The sequence below is a fragment of the Gorilla gorilla genome, chromosome 1 (genome assembly GCF_029281585.2).
Source record: "Gorilla gorilla gorilla isolate KB3781 chromosome 1, NHGRI_mGorGor1-v2.1_pri, whole genome shotgun sequence".
In the NCBI taxonomy this organism is placed as follows: Eukaryota; Metazoa; Chordata; class Mammalia; order Primates; family Hominidae; genus Gorilla; species Gorilla gorilla.
Window position 1 is genome coordinate 206,778,189 of NC_073224.2, and position 19,717 is coordinate 206,797,905.

Genomic DNA, 19,717 nt, shown 5'->3' on the forward strand with positions numbered 1-19,717 from the left:
AGAGGCCAGGTTAAGTGGGGCCAGGACTTAAAGGTAAAGATTTGGAGAATAAGGCCCAGATGTAAGGTGATTCAAGAAGGGAGGGGCTAGACCTCTAGGAGTCTCTAGAGGTTTTTGATGACCTCTTTGGCTCTGTCCCCCACATCAGGACTTTTGAAGACTAAGTGAAATGGTACATGCAGAGTGACCTGAGCATAGTTGGCACAGAACTCTAATCGGTCTCCCTTAAGACTTCCTGTCTTCACTGACAAACTCCTACTCAACTTTTAAGGCCTTGCTCAAATATCCTCTCCGTGAAGCCTTCTCCAAGCTCCACTGGTCAAACAAACAAACAAACAAACAAAAACATTAGAACTGCATTTCCCCAAATGCTCTCTATTAATAAGTGTGGGAAATGTAGTATATTTTTTATACCCACCCCCTTGGAGAATTTTCAGTGTGCATTTGCATATTAAAAGCTTAGAGAAATTTTGTTGCAAATAAATCTATTTTACTGTGTTTAATAAAATGGTTCCCAAGCTTACTTGGGCCTGGAATCCTTTTTTCAAGCTAAATCACTTAAATCCAGCAGTCCCATGTACCTGGCTTTGGGATACTAGTTGAGCACGTAGTTCTCCAAGGCCAGAGACAGAATCTTATTTCTCCTATCTATGGCCCCAAAGCCTGGTGCAAGGCCTGGCCCACAGTACACACCAATAAAGGCCAAATGAATGAACGAAAGAATGACCAACCCTGGCCTAAGCTGGACCACACTGTGGAGCGTTTGGAAGCAGAAGGTTTTTGGCTCAAACATTTTATGAAAATGGAGTGGGCTAACTTGGAGGTAATGAGCTCTCTGGCCTCGAGATACTCAAACAGAAACTAAATAATTACTTTCCCCTGTATTGTAGGGGCTCCCAACCCCTCCACACACTAGTCTTTGAGTAGGCCTGCACCCAGCAGATGCCCATGGGCCTCAGGAGAAATGGCGCATGTTCACCATCACTCCTTCCCTGTCCCTTTTATCTCAAAACTACAACTGACTCCCTTCCAGTCTAGCTGTCTGAGGATGAAGGCCCCATCAGAGGGTGAGCAAGGGCCTGGGCCTCTGGGAGCCTGCACAAGGCTTGGCCCTCCACCCCCAGAGCCATCGTGCTAGGCGCTGCTGCTGTCCATCTCCCCGTCTATGGAGTCACATAAGCAGGAAGAGTTTGAAGGGACTCTGTCTGAAACCATCTGTCCAACCTCTTCATCATGTAGGAATGGAAAGTGAGGCCTGGAGAAGTGATGTGACTTGCCCAAGGCCACACTTCCAGACAGTGAGAGAGCCAGGGTTATAGGGCACAGCCTGACCCAGATCCCTCTTCTCTGATCTCTCCCCTCCTTGTCTGACCTTCTAGCCTCTGCTTCAGAGCCTTGGTTCTCCTGTCTGCAAACCAGGAAATCCAAATTAGCGTATGTTGGGCTTCTGTACTCTATCCCATGACCTGGGGGACACAGGAGAAATTGAACATGTATTACCTACAAATATTATTGAAATGCTTCATTATTGGGTGAAAAGTAAAACAGGACTGCCACTTGCTTACTCTAGTGCACTGTCCTGGGGTTGGACATACTTGGGTTCCAAACCTGCTGTGGGCACTGTGTGCACCTTGGTGAGTCACTTCATGTAAACGTTGATGCTCTGTCTGTACAATGGGGTCAGGATGCTTCCTTCCTACCAGGACTTTTGTGAGGCTGACCTGGGATTAACCTGCTATTTGAGGTTCAAAGGCACACAGTACGGGCTGGAATAACATACAGCCCACGTTTTCTCTTTCTGCCTGTGAGAGCTCATGTGCCCAGCTAAGTGAATGCCCAGACTCTCCTCTCTGGCCCGAGAAGGAGGCCTTGCTTTAGTGTGTCCTCTGGGCTTGGCAATTTGGTGGCAGAGAAATCTGCCTCCCATCTAGAGAGGATGTGCTGCTGGGTGAGATTCAAGGCACCCTCCACCCCACCTGCCTCTCCCTCCATATGGGGAAGGCAAGGCTTATTAGCTATTTATGCAGCAGAAATAAGGCTGAACCCACTCTCACATCCCCTTCTCTCCCAGCAGCTGATGGAGCTGGGGCCCTTCTCCTGCAGAATTACAGACTCAGAGCCATGCAGATGATCTGGTGCCACATCCACTTGACAGATGGGGAAACAGGAGAGGGAGAGGGAGGAAGGGGACTTGCCCAAGGCCTCGAAGCCAGAGGAAGCTGGGCCTATACTCAGCTGGAGTCTCCCAACACCCTACCTAGCAGTTGGCCTGGAGCTTTTACATTTATTATAAATCCTTGAGGCATCAGAGCAGAGAAATTAAGAGCCCTGCTTTGTACCCAGGTAATCTCAATCCTGGCTCTACCATTTACTGTGTGACTTTGGGAAGATTATTTACCATCTCTGAGCCTCGGGTCCTTCATGGACAGCATGGAAGTAATTATATTAGGATTAAACAAGATGATGTTTATAAAAACTTAGTACTGCACTTGGCACCTAACAGCACTCAATAAATGACAGCTATAGTAGGTTACATCGTACTCGGCATTATTGACATTTGGGGCTAGATAACTGTTGTGCAGGGCCATCTTGTGTGTTATAGGAAGTCTGGTAGCATTCCTGGCCTCTACCCATTAGATGCCAGTAGGAAACTCCACCCACCCCGCAAGTTGTGACAATCAAAACCATCTCCAAGCATTGACAAATGTCTCCTAGAGTCAAAATCACCTCTAGTTAAGAAACCTGACCTAGAAAAGTCCTACTGAACTTTAAAACTTCAGGTCAAATATCACCTCCTCTGTGAAGCCTTCCCTGACCTACTAAGCACAATTGCTTTGTACTCCAGATTCCATCACAGGGGTCAGATCCTGACATGCTGTGTGTCCTTGGTCACGTCACTTTGCTTCTCTAAGGCTCCTTCTCTAAGGTTCATCTATAACACGAGGATATGACGTTCCTGGGAAGGATGTTGTAAGGGTTAGGGATCCTTTATCAGAAGTGCCTAGTACTGTGCCTGGCATAGTAGGCACCCCAAAACTATTTTTAAATGTCTTTATTCTGATTATAAAATTAACATAAGAAGCAGAGCTGTATAATGTAAAAGTTAAAGTCCCCCCATAATCATACCCCATGAAACATGGCAGGAGTTACTATATAGTTCTAAGGATTTTTATGTAACCTGTGGGTGTGCATGTGCGTGTGTGTGCATGCGTACATGCATGTGTGCATGTGCATGTGTGTGCATGTGTGCATGCCTGTGTGTGTGCATGTGTGTGTGTGTGCATGTGTATGTGTGTTGGTGTCTTCCTCCCCACCTCCACTGCTGAGTACCTGGACCACTGAGCAAAGTGGAGGGAAGGAGCCCATTTCCAAAGAGTTCAGGGCTTCTCAGCCAATATTCATCGAGCCCAGTCTGAATGCCTGGGACTGCACTAAGAGCTTTTCTCGCATTACCTCATTTAATCTTCATAGCACCCTGTGGGATGGGTATTGTTATCTATTTCTTCTACTGATGAAGAAACAGACTCAGAGGAATTAAGTGACTCATTTGGTCACCCAGCTGGTAAATGGCAGGCCAGGATTGGAAGCCAGTCTGACTAGGCCACATATCGTCCCTGAGCTACCTCTGAGGGCTGGGTAATTGTCTCCCAGCCACCCTGCCTGTCCTGTATTGACAGGGCTAGGCCATCTGTGCCAGCTGACGCCCCGAGGGCAGGTGGTTGGGACGTCATCTTGGTCAGAGCAGACGTGGCATCCGGCTCTCTGGCCATCTCAGGTTCCTAACCCCCAGAGAGTGGATCCGATTCAGTCTCAGCCGCCCCCTCCAGGCCTCATGTGACCACTGGAGCCCTTCCCAAGGCTTCCTTCATGCCAGAGAAGACAGCAGTGGATCAGCCTTGGACGCAAGCCCTGGTAGGCAGGGTATGGTGATCCAGTGACACCAAGGCAGCCACCCAAGGAGGGAGGGGGCTGGGGGCTAGGTTCAAATCTCGGCTCTGGTTTCTTCCAGGAGAGGGGGTGACACCCTCTTACCCAATCTGAGAAATGGAAGTAAGAACTAGCCCTCCTGCTTTCTGTATAAAGAGAGAGAAAGAGTTGCTAAATATCCAAAGAAATGAGAGATTCAGAGGCACTTTATTTTGTAGCATAGACAGGAAGGCAGCTGGGTTGTCTGTGTTGTGGGGAAGTGGCTCTGCTGTTACTTTTCCAAGGAGAGGGCAGGATTTCTATGCCAACAGCAGCCTCTGTGAGGGCAAAGCTGGCTGTGGGTCAAACTCAGAGCTGGCCGCTGGCATCTCCACATCCCTCTTCACAGGTGTCTGGGCAGCCAGGATACCTTGGCTGAGCAAGGGCCACAGTGTAGAAGCTTAGGGCCAACATTGGGGACCCCAAGATGTTTATTTTATAGAAAGAAAAAAGACCTGGTAGGGACTAACAATGATGAAACAACGACTCTAAAAAATTACAGCCCAAGTTTTGGAGGCACAAAGTAAGTTATGGGGCACTTACTGTGTGCCAGGTGCTGTGTTATAGGCATTTGATCCTCACAAGGATTTTTTCATTCCCTACTCCCTGAGTGGGACTGAGATCAGTACCATCTCACAGATGAAGAAAATGAGGCTGAGAGATTCAGTAACCTTCCCAAGATCACACTGCAAGTAGGAGGAAGAGCTGAGATTCAAAGTGGTCTTTCTGACTCAGAATTCACCCTCCTTCCCAACACGCCAACTGTCCCAGGGAGCACCAAATGGGGAGGAACCTGAGAAACCATCTGGTTGACACGCTCCCCATTTTGCAGATGGGGAAACTGCCTTGCCCAGGGTTAGACCAGAGCTCAGCTCTCCCGACTCAGTCCAGTGTTGTTTTCCCAGTACCATTTACCTTCCTGACCTCCATCTCTGCTTGAACACTCAGAGGGATGAGGCGGATTTGGAGGTGAGTTCTGTCTTGGATTCAGGGATTCCTTTAATAATTTCTGGGCTGGGCGCAGTGGCCCACGCCTGTAATCCCAGCACTTCAGGAGGCCAAGGCAGGCGGATCACCTGAGTTTGAGATCAGCCTGGCCAACATGATGAAACCCCCATCTCTACTAAAAATACAAAAAAAAAAAAAATTAGCTGGGCATTCGTGGCACACACCTATAATCCCAGCTACTCAGGAGGCTGAGGCACGAGAATCGCTTGAACCGGGAGGGAAAGGTTGCAGTGAGCTGAGATCGTTCCACTACACTCCAGCCTGGGTGACAGAGTGAGACTCTATCTTAAAAAAAATACATATACATATACATATACATATACATATACATATACATACATGTGCGTGTACATATATATGTATATGTGTATATATATACATATATATATGTATGTGTGTGTGTGTGTATATATATATATACACACACACATAATTTCTTTAGCCAGTATCTGTGCCATGGCTACAGAGGGCCAGCCCTGTGTTGGGCCCAGGAGAGAACTACACAAGACCTGGCCCCTGTGTGGTCCTGAGAGATAGGCCCATAAACTGGTAGGTTGCTGTAACTGAGGCTTGCTCTGTTGAGCTGAATCCTAAAAGATACGCTGAGTACTTCAGGCCAGGGAGCAGAAAGAAAGATGTTATGGACAGAGGGAATAAAAACATGCACAGCCTGGTGCAGATTGTTCCACGGACTGGGTTCAAGGCTTTGACAGGCAGGCATGCTCTCCTTCTCTCTCTCTCCCCCAGCCTACCTCTCATTTAATTCTAACAGTAACCCTATGAGATGGATCTCATTGCCCCATTTTATAAATGGAGAAACTGAGGCTCAGAAACTGTGCCTAGCTGGGCACAGTAGCTCACACCTGTAATTCCAGTACTTTGAGAGGTCAAGGCAGGAGGATTGCTTGAGCCCAGAAGTTCGAGACCAGTCTGGGCAACATGGCAAAACCCTATCTCTACAAAAAATGCAAAAAAATTAGCTGGGCAATGGTTTCATGCACCTGTAGTCCCAGCTATTTGGGAGGCTGAGGTGGGAGGATCACTTGAGCCCAGGAGGTTGAAACTGCAGTGAGCTGTGATGGTGCCACTGCACTCCAGCCAGCCTGGGCAACAGAGTGAGACCTTGTCTCAAAAAACCAAAAAGGAAAAACAGAAACTGTGCCTAAGGGCCTGGAAAGGGAGAAGGGAGAAGAAGGGGGAAGAAGAAAGGGGGGAAAAGAATATAAATGTATTTACTACCTCTGAATTGTACACCTAAAAATGGTAAAGATGATAAGTTATATATGTATATTTTACCTCAATAAAATTTTTTTTAAAAAGAGGCTAAGCACAGTGGCTTATGCTTCTAATCCCAGCTCTTGGGAGGCCAAGGTGGGAGGATCATTTGAGGCCAGAAGCTAGGAGTTCGAGACCATCCTGGGCAACACAGAGAGATCCCATCTCTACAATAAATTTTTAAAAATTATCCAGGCATGATGCGTGCCGGTAGTGTGAGGTACTTGGGAGGCTGAGGCAGGAGGATTACTTGAGCCCCAGGAGTTTGAGGCTATAGTGAGCTATGATTGCACCACTGCACTTCAGCCTAGGTGATAGAGTGAGCCCTTGTCTCTAAAAAAATTTTTTTTAATTAGGGAAAAAAAAAAAAGAAAGAAACTGTGCTTAAGGTCAGAAAACCACTAAGTGTCCCTGAAGCTGAAACTTGAACTCAGGTTATCTGAGTGTGACCAGGGACAGGCATGGAGGTGAGCACACATTCAGGTGATTCGTTGTGGCTAGAGGGGAGGGTGTGGCAGGAGGAGGTAAGAATGGAAAAGCAAGGCTTGACCAGCTCAGGAAGGGCTTTGAATGCTTGAATGTGCACATACATGCACACACACACATACACACATACACATGCATGCGCACACAAGCTCACACACACACATGCATGCACCCATTGAGCTTGATCCTTAACATGCTAGGAAGCCAGAAACAGATGTGAGCAGGCAAGTGCAGCCTGGCCAGGTCTGCATTATGGACCAAGCACTCTGGGGCAGTGTGCTAGGGGAGCTGGTGGGAGACCCTAGAAGCAGGGACTGGCCAGATGTTGCCAGAGATTGTGTGGCTCGGAAGTGCACAGGCAGGGTTGGGGCTCAAAGATATAAAATAATTCCAGTCTGTTGGGAAGACCAGGAGCATCCGGTTCTAGGTATAGATGAAGGATTGGGGTTGGGGGAGGAAAGGGAGAGGCAAGTTCAAGTTTGTCACGGTCAGGTTTCTGGCATCCTTGGGTCAGAGAGGGAAAGAGAGAGCAGTACCCAGACATGGAGAAGAGGAGAGGCTTGAGCACCTATTGTGTGCAGCACCATGCTGGGCCGTGTCATAGGTGCCATCTCACTTTAGCCTTCATCACAACACTGTGAAAGCTTGCGGAGGTGAGCCCTGAGCGAAAGTCATGCTGTTAGGATTTGAACACAGGCTTTTCTGATGAAGAGTCCCTGAAGCCAGAGCTGAGATGGCTTTCCACAGCTGCTTTGTCCCCTGGGCCAGAGGGAGGGATGGCCTCACAGCAGGAGAGATCTGGCCTTGGGAACATTTGAGCCGTGCCTCTCTATGCCCTCCAACTCCTCTGTTGCCCCAGTCCTGGCTTCTTCATACCAATAAAGAGCCCCAGAGCCTCAAAGCTGGCATATTTGCATAACTGTGCTCAGGGCTGCGCAGACTCCACAGCCCCACCCTCTGAGGTGTGTCCTCCCCACTCACCTTATCCTGCCCTGCCCACCCCCGCTCCGATGGGGCCCTGTGGAATCCAACTCTCCCAGGCTGACATTCAAGGCCTCCTCCAGTGCCCACCCCTACCCTAGCTAGCCCCAACTGGCCTTTCCAGCTTGTGACTCCACCCACCTGTCACATGCCTGGCTGCAGCCATCCCCAACCACCCCCACTTCCTGCACACTTGAGGGTGGGCCCCTACCCAACCTGTTCTCCCCACCTGCAATGCCCTGGCCCATCCTGGAGACTTGAAGGAACCCTGGCCATCCATCTTCCTTTGTCCTTCCATCAGAAACAAACTCCTTCCTTGAAGCTCCCCCAGTTCTGAGTCCCAACTTTACATATAGTTACTATGATGATAATAACAACTAAGATTGATTGAGCTCACCCTGTACGTCATGTCAGGTCATGAATTAAGTCATTTCATTCCCAGAGCAAGCCTATGGAGCAGGTGCTGTTAGGCCTTACTTAATAGATTTGAGGTCCAGTGCCATGGCTGATGCCTGTAATCACAGCACTTTGGGAGGCCAAGGTAGGCAGATCACTTGAGGTCAGGAGTTCAAGACCAGCCTGGCCAACATGGTGAAACCCCATCTCTACTAAAAATACAAAAATTAGCCAGGCGTGGTGGCGGGCGCCTATAATCCCAGCTACTCAGGAGGCTGAGGCAGGAGTATCACTTGAACCTGGGAGGCAGAGGTTGTAGTGAGCCAAGATCGCACCACTACACCCCAGCCTGGGTTACAGAGTGAGATTCTGTCTCAAAAAAATAAAAAATAAAAACAAGACCTTACTTTACAGATTTGGTAACCAAGGTGGAGGGAGGGTGCTGTGAGCACAGCTAGGTGTTGTCAGCTGTTCTGGATCCTAGCAGGCCCTCCATGTTTATCCTGTTCTTCTTTGTATTTTACCTATTCAAGTTTCTTCCTCCTCGACTAACTGCAAATTCTTCAAGGACCATGTATAGGCCCACCCCTGGAGCGGCCAGCACAAAGCCTGACACTCATTGGGTACTCAGAAATTTTTGCTGCATTGATTTGCATGGGAGGTAGGGAGGCCAAGAGATTTTGAACATGGATTTTCGGAGCCACTGAGACCCTCCCCTCTGCCTCTTACTAGCTGTGTGAACTTAGGCAAGCTGCCTAACCTCACTGAGCCTCAATTTCCCCCTCTGTGAGATGGACGCAATAAAGACACTACTAACCTTGTGGATTGTTGTGAGAATTAGGTGACAAGATGCCTGTGAAATTCAAACCCAAACCACACCCGCCTCCAGCCCCTCTGGTCCTGGGTCTCTGCCGTTACCAGTGTCCTTCCTCAGGGTTAAGCTGTATCACTTGGGAGTTTATCAGGCTCCAGTTTCCTGTGTGACCTCTCTGCTGGAGTAAAATTTCCAGTTTGTTCTCCTGTGTCAAGCTGTGTGGCCGTGGGCCAGTCAGTCCCTTCCCTTGGGCCTGTGTTTCCTGTCCTGGCAATCCAAGGGGTTGGACCAGATGGTCCCTGCAGCCTCTTCCTGCTCTGGCCATCTGAGAAGGGAAGGAGGGGCCACCTGGACACAGTGAGGGATGAAGACACAAAGAAGCGACTAGGGAGCCGCATACGGGACACAGTGACCGCTCTGTCTCCCGAGCACCCAGGGTGTGCCAGGCTCTGTGCCCTGTGAGGCTGAACACTTCTTACCATTGTCTCATTTTATCCTCCCAACCCTGAGATATGATTATCCCCATTTTTCAGACAAGGCACTGGGGCACAGAGAGGTTAGGTGACATCCTAGGGTCACACAGCCCAATGGGTGGTAGAGCCAGTCTTCTAACCAAGGAAGGAGACACGTTGGAGGGGGAGGGGTGACATAGCTCAGGCAGACTTCTAAGTCCTACCTTCTGGACTCTAGGGTTTGGTTTTCCTAAGTTAGCTGTTTCTTTGGGCTCTGCACCTAGCCCATCCAAGGAACTCTGCCTGCTGGGGGCCTTCTCTCCCCTCCCACCCTTTCAGAGGTGAACTCTGAGCCAGCCTAGCCTCATCCCTGGGCAGGGACATCCTGAAGACTCAGCAAGGCCAGGGGTGTGTGGCCGTGTCCTAGGTACTGAGATTGTGAAAATCTCCCCTTTCCACAGTCCTTGCCCTCAAGAGCCCATAATCTAGTAGGGGAGATTTTTGTTGTTGTTGTTTTAAAGATGGGGTCTCACTCTGTCACCCAGGCTGGAATGTACAATCTAGTAGGGGAGATTTTTTTTTTTTTAAAGAGACTGGGCTGTGTCACCCAGGCTGGAGTGCAGTGGCACAATCTTGGCTCACTGCAACCTCCTGGGTTAAAGCGATTCTTGCGCCTCAGCCTCCCAAGTAGCTGGAATTACAGGCACCCGCCACCATGCCCGGCTAATTTTTGTATTTTTAGTAGAGACAGGGTTTTGCCATGTTGGCCAGGCTGGTTTTGAACTTCTGACCTTAGGTGATCCACCTGCCTCAGCCTCCCAAAGGGTTGGGATTACAGGTGTGAGCCACTGTGCCCGGCCTAGTAGGGGAGATTGACAGGTAACCTTGCAATTAAAATGCAGTGTGTGCCATCGGGGTACAAGTGTGGGACACTGTGCATGCAGAGTTTGAGACATGTACTCCCAGGGGAGGTGACATTTGATCTGGGTCTTGAGAGATGTGTAAAGGCCTGGAGAGCCCTGCGAGCTGCTCAGTGTGTCTGCAGCAGTACTGTCCACTAGAACTCTCTGGTAGAACGGGAAGTTCTGTGTCTGCACTGTCTGATACAGCAGCCCAGGTGGCTGGTAAGCACTTGAAATGTGGCTAGTGCAACCGAGGAGCTGAATTTTCCATTTTATTTCATTTTAATTAATTGCAATTTAAATAGCCACGTGTGTCGTATTGAACAGCACATGTCTGGACCAAGAGCTAGGACTGGAGAAGAAAAGGTTGGGGCCAGCAGTAAAGAGCCTTCAATGTCACCCTAAGGCTTTGTGCCTTTCTTCCCAGACAATGTGGAAATCTGCAGACTGGCACAATGGGGAGAGTGACGGGGGAAGCATTTATACATCTGCCCTTTAGAACAATCACTGCAGCTGCTGTGCAGGGCACTTGGAGCAGCAGGAGAGCTAGAGGCAGGGAGGAGCCTGGGGCCACAGCCCAGAAAAGAAGTGATAAAAACCGAACCAGAGGCAGCACGCATAGAGAGGAGAGAACAAATTCCAGAGCGAACCTGGTGACTGGATTGGTTTGGAGGCGGTAGGAATCAAGGATGACTCTCACTCCGAAGTTTCTGGCTGGGATGGAGTTGGGGGAGGGGTGCCCTTCACTGAGATGGGGAATATGGGGAGAGGAGCAAGTTTGGGATCTCCTAACACGATCGCAGCATTCCCCATGATGTGTCTGTGTCCCTGACTGTCACCCCAACACATGCACACCTCGTGGCATCACGTTTAGGACTCACCCCTCATCTCTCCCCATCCCTGACACAGCACCAAGTGGGGCCCAAGGTCTCAACACATGTTTGTGGAATGGGCAAATGAGTGTTGTGATTCCCCCGGGATCCAGGAGGAAGGAGCAAGCCCGCTGTCCTTATTCCCTGACTGCAAAATCAGGGAGGAAATGTCCAGGTTTCTCAAGTGCCCTGAGCAATGTGAGGAAGGCAGACTCCAAGGCAGTTTCTCAGAAATCCTGAAGAGCTGCCTGGGTGGCTGGGTCTTCTGTGGACCCATGGGGGCCACCAGGGGGAGAATTGTAGCACTTGGCCCATCTCCTCAACATCTGCCTCTCAGCCACACTGTGTCCCAGGCTGGATAGCCCAAGGCTGTCAGAGGCACCTGAGGAGCGGTCTTTCTACTCTCTTAGGCAAACAAGATTCCTCTGCTCCGAGGACTGTATCTGCTCAAGCTGCACACGAATGTTAGGAATGACTTTCAGCTGTTAGTAACAGAGCCCTGGCTGAAGTAGCTGCAGTCAGATGGGGTGCGTTTCTCTCTCATGCAAGACAAGTCTCTAGGAAAGGACTCCAGGTGGGGTGTGCTGCAGCAGGTTGCACTGGCTCCTGAGAGCTGATTGTGTGCATCTCATCCCAGTGCCAAGTCCAACTACTGCTTCACACTGATAGCTTGAAATCCACTTGAGTGGGAACATTTACACCATGGAAATTGGCACTGTTGGGGATTTAAAAAAAAAAAAGTTTTTCTCAGACAGCCAGCTTCCTAGCATGTCACTGAGTAAACCGATGGTGTGGCAGCCCCACAGTCATCAGGGACTCGGGCTCCTTCTTCCTTCTACTCTTCTGGTTTCAGCTTGTGACTTTGGTCTTTACAGTTGCCTCATGGCCTGAGATGGCTGCCAGAGTTCCAACAATTGCATCAGCATGGGCTCTCAAAACAAGCAGCTTGTATTTTTCTATCTTACCCCCATTTTCATGGCTGGCTCCTCCTCATCCTTCTGCTGTCACCTCCTCAGAGAAGCCTTCCCTGGCCACCCTACCTAAAGTCCCCCCCATCTCACACTGCTTTATTTTCTCTGCAGGACACACCATATTGGTAACCTCGCTCCTTTATTATTTTCCTTGTTTGTTGTCTGTCTTCCCCATCAGACTAGTCCCTATGGTCAGGGACTGTGTCTGTCTTGTCCTTCGCCATAATCCCAGTGCCTCAACAGTGCCTGGTACATAATAGTTGCCCAAGAAATATTTTTTAAATGAATAATTGATAGTAATCAAAGATAATTTTGTTTCCTGCATTCTTCCATCAGCATGTCATCATGAATATTTTCCCATGTTGCTGCCTCGTCTGTAAAATTAATTGAACTAGACATTTACCAAGGCCCTCCCTGGTCTGACAAGCCGAATGAGTGGGAGGGAGGTGGATGTGAACAGGTAAGTCAGCCTTCCTGGCACTGCTCACAGCCCAGACTGACTTGGGGAACTCAGAGGCCATTTCCAGGAACTTCATTCACGCAGCAAGCGTCATTGAGTCCCATCTCAGTGCCAGGCTGTTGCTGGGTGTGAGGTATATGGAGAGGGAGCAGTAGGAGCCACCCTGGAGGACTCGTGGGCCAATACGGGGACGAAGAAGAGACAGACAGGAGAACAACTGGCGATAATACAATGGGCTAGATTCCCAATGCCTGCAGAGAGCTGGACCCTGTGCTAGGGAGCACTCACCTCCACAACCCATTTATCACTTGACAAATAATCATTGAGTCCCTGGGCATAAGGCAGGGAACAAGCCAGACAAGATTCCTACTACTCTCATGAAACTCACATTCTAGTGAGGAGATAAGCAATAAACACACAGTCAAATATATTCAGACAGCAGAAGGCGCAAGGAAGACCATGAATCCAGATGCGTGACAGGGTATGAGGAGGTGCCACTGTGCGTGGGGCGGTCAGGTAAGACTCTTCAAGGAGGTGGCATCTGAGTTAAATTAATGGTACAAAGGAGTCACCATGAGAAACTCTGAGAGTGGAGGCCACCAGCCAGAGGGAATAGCCAGGGCATAGTCTGAAGATTGGAATGAGCTCAAGATGGTGGAGGCACAGGAAGAAGGCCACTGGCTGGATGGGAGTGATGGGGGAGGGTGTTGGAGACAGAGGTGGGATCACAGCGTGCCCCAAACTCAGCAATCAAGATGAATAGTATTTAATGCAATATTTCTTAAATCAAAATTAATGCAAAAAACCCACGATGAACAAAATTCAACATTTCAAACAAGGCCAGGATCACTAACAGTGCTCTGCTGAGCCACACTGGAACCTGAGACAAAGGAAAAATCAGTGAGGCTGATCATGTTTTTATTTAAAATTTTGATATCTTGTGTGTCGTGGATTTATTGTTATTCATCGCGAGAGTCATCATGGTAGAAAACGTGTCACCTGGCATCAAGATCATGGTCTCCACAACCAGGCTGTCCGGGTTCCAATTCCTTCTTTACCATTATATGCTTATCTGTATGCTATGGGGCCAGTTTCTTGACCTCTCTGTATCTTTTTCTCCATCAGAAGATGGAGGTAATAATTGTGCCTCCCTTAGGGTTACTGAGAGGCCCAAGTGATTTAATATAAGCAAAGAGCTAACAACTGTGCCCAGCCCACTGTAGCCCTCGGAGAATGTTGGCAGCTAGTCTGTAGCATTGGACTGGTACAGCTTTGGTTCCTTAGAGCAGTGGTCCCCAACCTTTTTAGCACCAGGGACCAGCTTCATGGAAGACAATTTTTCCACAAACCACAGGGGGTGGGGGTGGGGTGATGGTTTCAGGATGATTCAAGCACATTACATTTATTGTGCCCTTTATTTCTATTATTATTTCATTGTAATATATAATGGAATAATTACACAACTCAACATGATGTAGAATCAGTGGGAGCCCTGAGCTTGTTTTTCCGCAGCTAGACAGTCCCATCTGGGGGTGACGGAAGACAGTGAGTGATCATCAGGCATTAGATTCTCATAAGGAGCAGGCAACCTAGATCCCTCCCATGTGCAGTTCACACTCCTGTGAGAATCTAATGCCACCACTGATCCAACAGGAGGTGGAGTCAGGTGGTAATGCCGGCAATAAGGAGCGGCTGCAAATACAGATGGTTTGCCCCTCCCCACCACCGTTCATCTCCTGCTGTGCGGCCAGGTTCCTAACAAGCTATGGACCAATACCCACCTGTGGCCTGGGGGTTGGAGACCCCTGCCTTAATTCTAAGCGGGGATCCAGGACCAAGTGTGGGGAGCCAGAGAGTGTGTATGTGGAAGTTGATTGTCACAGAAGCCTCTAGGGTGGCCAAAGAGGAGGAGGCTGTTGCAAAGATGCAGGTGAAAGATACCGACGGATTCTGGAGGTATTAGGAGACAGACTCTACAGGACTTGCTGGTGGTTGAACTGTGACGGGAGGCAAGTGTTGGAGGTTGGGGACAGAGGCCAGGCTAACCCCCAGCGCCTGGCAGTGGTCAGGGCTGAATGGGCCAGGCGTGGCCCCTGCCCCCATCCCGGCCCTGTGTGTGTTTCAGAGGGAGCTGAAGGAGCAACTTCAGGCCCTTCAAGACAGCGAGCGGGAGCACACCGAAGCGCTGCAGCTGCTCAAGCGACAACTGGCGGAGACCAAGGTGAGCCTGGCTGGGGCGCGGGGGTGGGGCCGGCAGAGATGAGGGCAGGGCTTCGAGGGGCGGGGCCAGCTGGGAAAGAGGGGCGGGGCCTCGGGTGTGCGGTGGAAACCTGGCTTCAAGGAGCGAAACCTGGAGTGAGAAGGGCAGGGTGGGGAAGAGGGTAGGGCGGCCGTGAAGTTCAATGGGGCGGGACCCACCCCATCATGACTGGCGGCAAGGATGTGGGCTGGTCCCTCGGTTAAGGACGGGGCCATTTCTCCCTTCCCTCTTTGGGTGGAAGTTGAGGCGGGTCCCGGGACCCTCCGGAAACCCCCTGCCTCCTGAAGGGCTGGGGAATGTGCTCAGTCTCTTTCTCCTCTCCCCTTATTAAAACCGCCCAACCCTGGTGTTGTGACACACACTTGTAGTCCCAGTCTCTTCAGAGGCCGAGGCAAGATGATGGCTTGAGCCCAGGAGTTTGAGACCAGCCTGGCCAATATAACGAGATGCCTTCTCTACAAAAAAAAAAAAAAAAAAAAAAAAAAAAAAAATTGAATATAGCCAGGCGTGGTGGCACATGCCTGTAGTCCCAGCTACTCTGGAGACTGAGACAGATGGGAAGATTGCCTGAGCCCAGGAGTTTGAGGCCGCAGTAGGCCATGATCATGCCACTGCACTCCAGCCTGGATGACAGAGTGATACCCTGTCTCTAAAATGAATGAATGAATGAATAAGCCCATTGCCTAGGAGTCAATCCTGAGCATGTCCCCTCGAAGCCCTCCAGAGGTGGCCCAGCCCTGGTATCATCTCCCCTTAAGCTCAGGCCATGGGATACGGACTCTGAAAGGTAGGGCCAAACTCTGCAGTCTCTGGCTACCGTGGTTTGGGAAATAAACAAACAAACAGACCTTTCCACTGACCTGAGAAGGACATGGGTTCTGATCCCACCACTAACTCACTGTGTGACTTTGGGTAAATTGCATGCTTTCCTGGGTCCCCAGCCTTCCCATCTGTCCAGTGGGGACTGCCAGGCTCAGTCCAGCACTCTGGGACTGGAAGGTGCCGGGTGGAGTCCCCACTATACAGAGTGATTCTGTGTTGTGAGGCCTGGGGTGATTTCAGGCTGACCCCACTCTGTCAGCAGGAGCTGCGGCAGAGCCTTAGGAATGCGCTGGGCCTCTGGAGGTCATCCTGGGGCCTGAAGACACCATTGGAAACCCAGATCTATGCCCCAGCTTGGCCACCAACCCACTGTGGGGTCTCAGGAAGGTCATGACAAACAATTCTTCACAGAACATTCCAGAGTGCCTCTGGGCAGGACCCTCAGGGGGCAACAGATGATAAACAGTCACAGGATGCTGGCCTCATTGCTTCTTGCAGCCTCAGTTTCCCCAACTGTCTGGTGATTCTCTACCTCTTGGATGATAAGAAGCAAATGGAAGCCTCTCTCTGGATGAGAGCGGAGTATTATGGGCTGTTCCTTCTCCCCAGCAGCACTCTTTTCTCTCCACATCCCACACCCTCTTTGTTTTTCTCCACTGACCTCTTCCTCCCCCGCTTTCCTGTCCATCTGTCTGCCTCTGGGGGGTCCTGTGGGGCCATATCCCCCTCGAGTTCCCCCAGCCCCACTTCCTGTCTGGACTGGGGTGTTTATACAAGAAATGCCTATGGATGCTTTGGAGGTCATATTTCACCTGGTGCCTGACTCGGCTTTCCTGCTGCGCCTGCCCCTCCAATGGCCCAGCCTGAGGGCCTGTCTGATCTCCCTCCTCAGGACCTCTGTTTTCCTTGGTCGGCGCCCTGGCGGGGTGATGCATTCTTGGCAGGGTGTTTTTCTGAAAGGGCCCCAGCGCCTCCAGGCCCTAGGGTGTTCCAAGGGATGTGGTGGGTTGGGGTGGGGGCTGTTTCCCCAGCCACAGAGCTGAAAGGAGGGGGTTGGGGAAAGGGTGACTCTGCCCTGGAAAGAACTAGAATAAATGGGGTGCACCAGTTGAGCAGAACTTTTCTCTGTGCTGAGAATTGTGTTCCCCTTCATTATCCTGCCAACCTCACAGAATGTCACCCCCACGAGAGCAGGATTCCCTAAAACCTAGCACAGTGTCTGGCACACAATAAGTAGTTATAAAAAAAGTGATTGAAAAGAAAAAAAAATCGGCCAGGCACAGTGGCTCACGCCTGTAATCCTAGCACTTTGGGAGGCTGAGGCGGGCGGATCACCTGAGGTCAGGAGTTCAAGACCAGCCTGGCCAATATGGTGAAACCCCGTCTCTACTAAAAATACAAAAACTAGCTGGGCATGGTGATGGGTGCCTGTAATCCCAGCTACTCAAGAGGCTGAGGCAGGAGAATTGCTTGAACCCAGGAGGTGGAGGTTGTAGTGAGCCAATATCGAGCCACTGCACCCCAGCCTGGGCAACAAGAGTGAGACTCCATCTCAAAAAAATAAAAAACAACAAAAACAAAAACCAAAAAAACAGGAAAGAAAAAAAATCGTCCCAGGTAGGAACTGTTGTTATCTCAATCTTATCAGTGAGGCAACTGAGGCACAGAGAGGTTGAGGGACCAACCTGAAGTCCCACAGCTAGAAAATGGCAACTTGGGAGCTTACCATCCAGTCCTGTCAGAGCCCAGTGCATAGTTCAGCTGGGATGTCTCCTGGGGTGTCCTGCAAGAGCTATGGCTTTGTAGTCAGCAAGCCAGGTAGGTCAGTAGGACTCATCGGGAATGTACTTGGGGCTCCAGGGGTGGCTGTCACTCTGATGTTCCACTGCTGGCTGCCCTGTCCCTGCCTTCCCCCCTTTCCCTCCCATCCTCTCTCGTCCTTGAGACATTGAAACCCCAGCCTGGAAAGAAGTTGGAGCCTGCACCCAGCTCTACGGAGCAATCTCAGACAAGACTCTTCCCTCCTTCACCCCTCAAGCAACTCCTGATTGCCAGCCTTGTACCAGGCTCTGGGATGGGCACATGGGTGTAGAGCCGAGGGAGATGTCATTCCTACCCAGCAGGGGCCCACTTACTAGCCAGGGAGACAGAAAATGTGGGACAATGTATTAAGACTGTTGACAAAAGGCTCTGGGAACATCCAACTGCCTGAAAGAGAGGAAAGTTATCTCTGAAGAGGTCACTTTCAAGCTAGGTCTTGCAGGATGAGTAGGAGTTTGCCAGTTGAATACAGGGTTTGGGTAGGGTCATTCTAGGCAGGTGGAGTTGCAATGCAGTGGCACTAGGGAGGTAAGCTAGGGTTGAATTGAGAAGGTCCTTGAATGCCAGACTAAAGAGTTCGGCATTTTACTACGTGTCAAGGAGCTAAAGAAGGTTCCTAAACTCAGGATCATCTGTGATTCAGTTGGCACTTTAGAAGGATCACTCTGACAGTGAGTTTGCTGGCAAAGACAAGAGTTGACTTGTAGACCAAGTGAGTTGGAAAGACCTGTGGGACCCCAGAGGATGTGTTGGGGAGACTGTTGGAAAAATGGGTGTGGCACTCAGGAGACAGGCAAGGCCATCTATATGGACTTGGGAACCATCCTTAAAGCAGTTCAAGTTGAAAATGGGGGCAGGTGTACAGGGTGAGGATGGAAGGCGCTGACCTGGATTAGCCCCGAGGAACATGGGAGGCAGAGAGGCAGCAGTCACAGAGATGGGAGGCAAAGCAGAACTTTCAGCTAGGAGAGGGTGGCCAGTGGGCTAAGTGCTGCAGAGTGGTCTAGGAGGAGCCAGAGGAGTAGCTGCGGAGTCTGGGCGCCTGTGGAGGGCAGCTCCAGGTGGTGCAGGGACGACGGACCCCATCTTCCCCATCAGCAACATGCCGCTGCAGAGGCCTCCACCCTCCCCGGGTGAGGGGGCTCAGGAAGGCCACGGCAGCCTGGCCGTGCATCCCCAGCCTCTCGTCCGCCCCCCTTTGTCTGCCTGGTGTTCTGGGTGGGCATGCGCAGCGAGGCTGGCCCACCGCCAGCAGTTCTTCCTGCAGGCCAGCAGCCGCGCGTCGGGGAGGGAACAGGCCCTAATTGAGCCTTTGTAGAGCCTCCCACAGAGCCCTGGGCACTGAACACAGTGGGGTTTCTGACTCCATGAACTCCCAGCCAGAATCCCACAAAGTAAAATTGCAGAGGCAGGCCCCACATGCTGCTGCAGCCTGGCCGCACTTCTGTAGCCTGTGTCGTCCTGACGTTAAGCCCTTCCTCATGCGGCTCCCTCTGCCTGTTCCCCTGACCCCCAACTGACATCCTGCCCATCCCTCAGGCACCGGCTCAGAACCCTCTCTCAATGAAGACTTCCAGGAAACGCTTATTAGAACTGCAGTCTTCAATAACCAGGCTCTTTCTCTACGCCTTGGAGTGTACACAACAACACCCCCTCATTTCATCTTCACCACAATCCTACAATGCAGTTTTTGTTACCCCTTTCACAGATAAGAAAATTAAGGTTCACAGCTCTTAGGCAACTGATGTTGCCATAGCTAGAGACCCAGAGCTAGAATCCTTACGCAGACTGTCAGGCACCAAACCTGTGCCCTTCACTACTTCACCCTTCCTGAGCCTCACAGTGCCCTTGGGGGCAGAGAAAACCATGAAAGTTCATGCTTACCTCCCTGATCCTGTCCATAAACACCAGTCCTTGCTCCTTAGCCAGAGGGTCCTAGAGGTAACAGGACACAGCGAGTAACCACCAAGGTTTTCTCAATACGTTGCAATTTACAAAGCTCTTTGATGTCTGTGATCTTGTCATCTTTCCTTGAGCCCCCTGAATGAGCCCCATGAATGATTTTTTTTAAATAAAGACTTCAGCCGGGCACGATGGCTCACGCCCGTAATCCCAGCACTTTGGGAGGCCAAGGTGGGCAGATCACCTAAGGTCAGGTGTTTGAGACCAGCCTGGCCAACATGGTGAAACCCCATCTCTACTAAAAATACAAAAATTATCCGGGCATAGTG

The 19,717-nt window shown here is 50.5% G+C and overlaps 3 protein-coding genes across 4 annotated transcripts in view; 1 reads left to right on the top strand and 2 right to left on the bottom strand.

The window, feature by feature from the left end:
- The window catches only part of ZNF362 (zinc finger protein 362), a 175,895-nt gene that overhangs the window by 122,108 nt on the left and 34,070 nt on the right, over positions 1-19,717 (bottom strand). The gene's annotated exons all lie outside the window — the stretch shown is intronic.
- Positions 1-19,717, top strand: part of TRIM62 (tripartite motif containing 62) — a 36,398-nt gene that overhangs the window by 1,781 nt on the left and 14,900 nt on the right. For both annotated transcript variants that reach the window (XM_019014898.4, XM_063700564.1), the window contains one exon: positions 14,709-14,804. In XM_019014898.4, the coding sequence (XP_018870443.1) occupies positions 14,709-14,804 (96 nt within the window). The remainder of the gene's footprint in view (positions 1-14,708; positions 14,805-19,717) is intronic.
- The window catches only part of AZIN2 (antizyme inhibitor 2), an 80,949-nt gene continuing 79,414 nt past the window's right edge, over positions 18,183-19,717 (bottom strand). Inside the window, exons 10-11 of the mRNA XM_055381623.2 lie at positions 19,371-19,421; positions 18,183-18,528 (exon numbers count right to left, since the gene is read on the bottom strand). Coding sequence (XP_055237598.1) covers positions 18,490-18,528; positions 19,371-19,421 — 90 coding nt within the window. The 3' untranslated portion in view covers positions 18,183-18,489. The remainder of the gene's footprint in view (positions 18,529-19,370; positions 19,422-19,717) is intronic.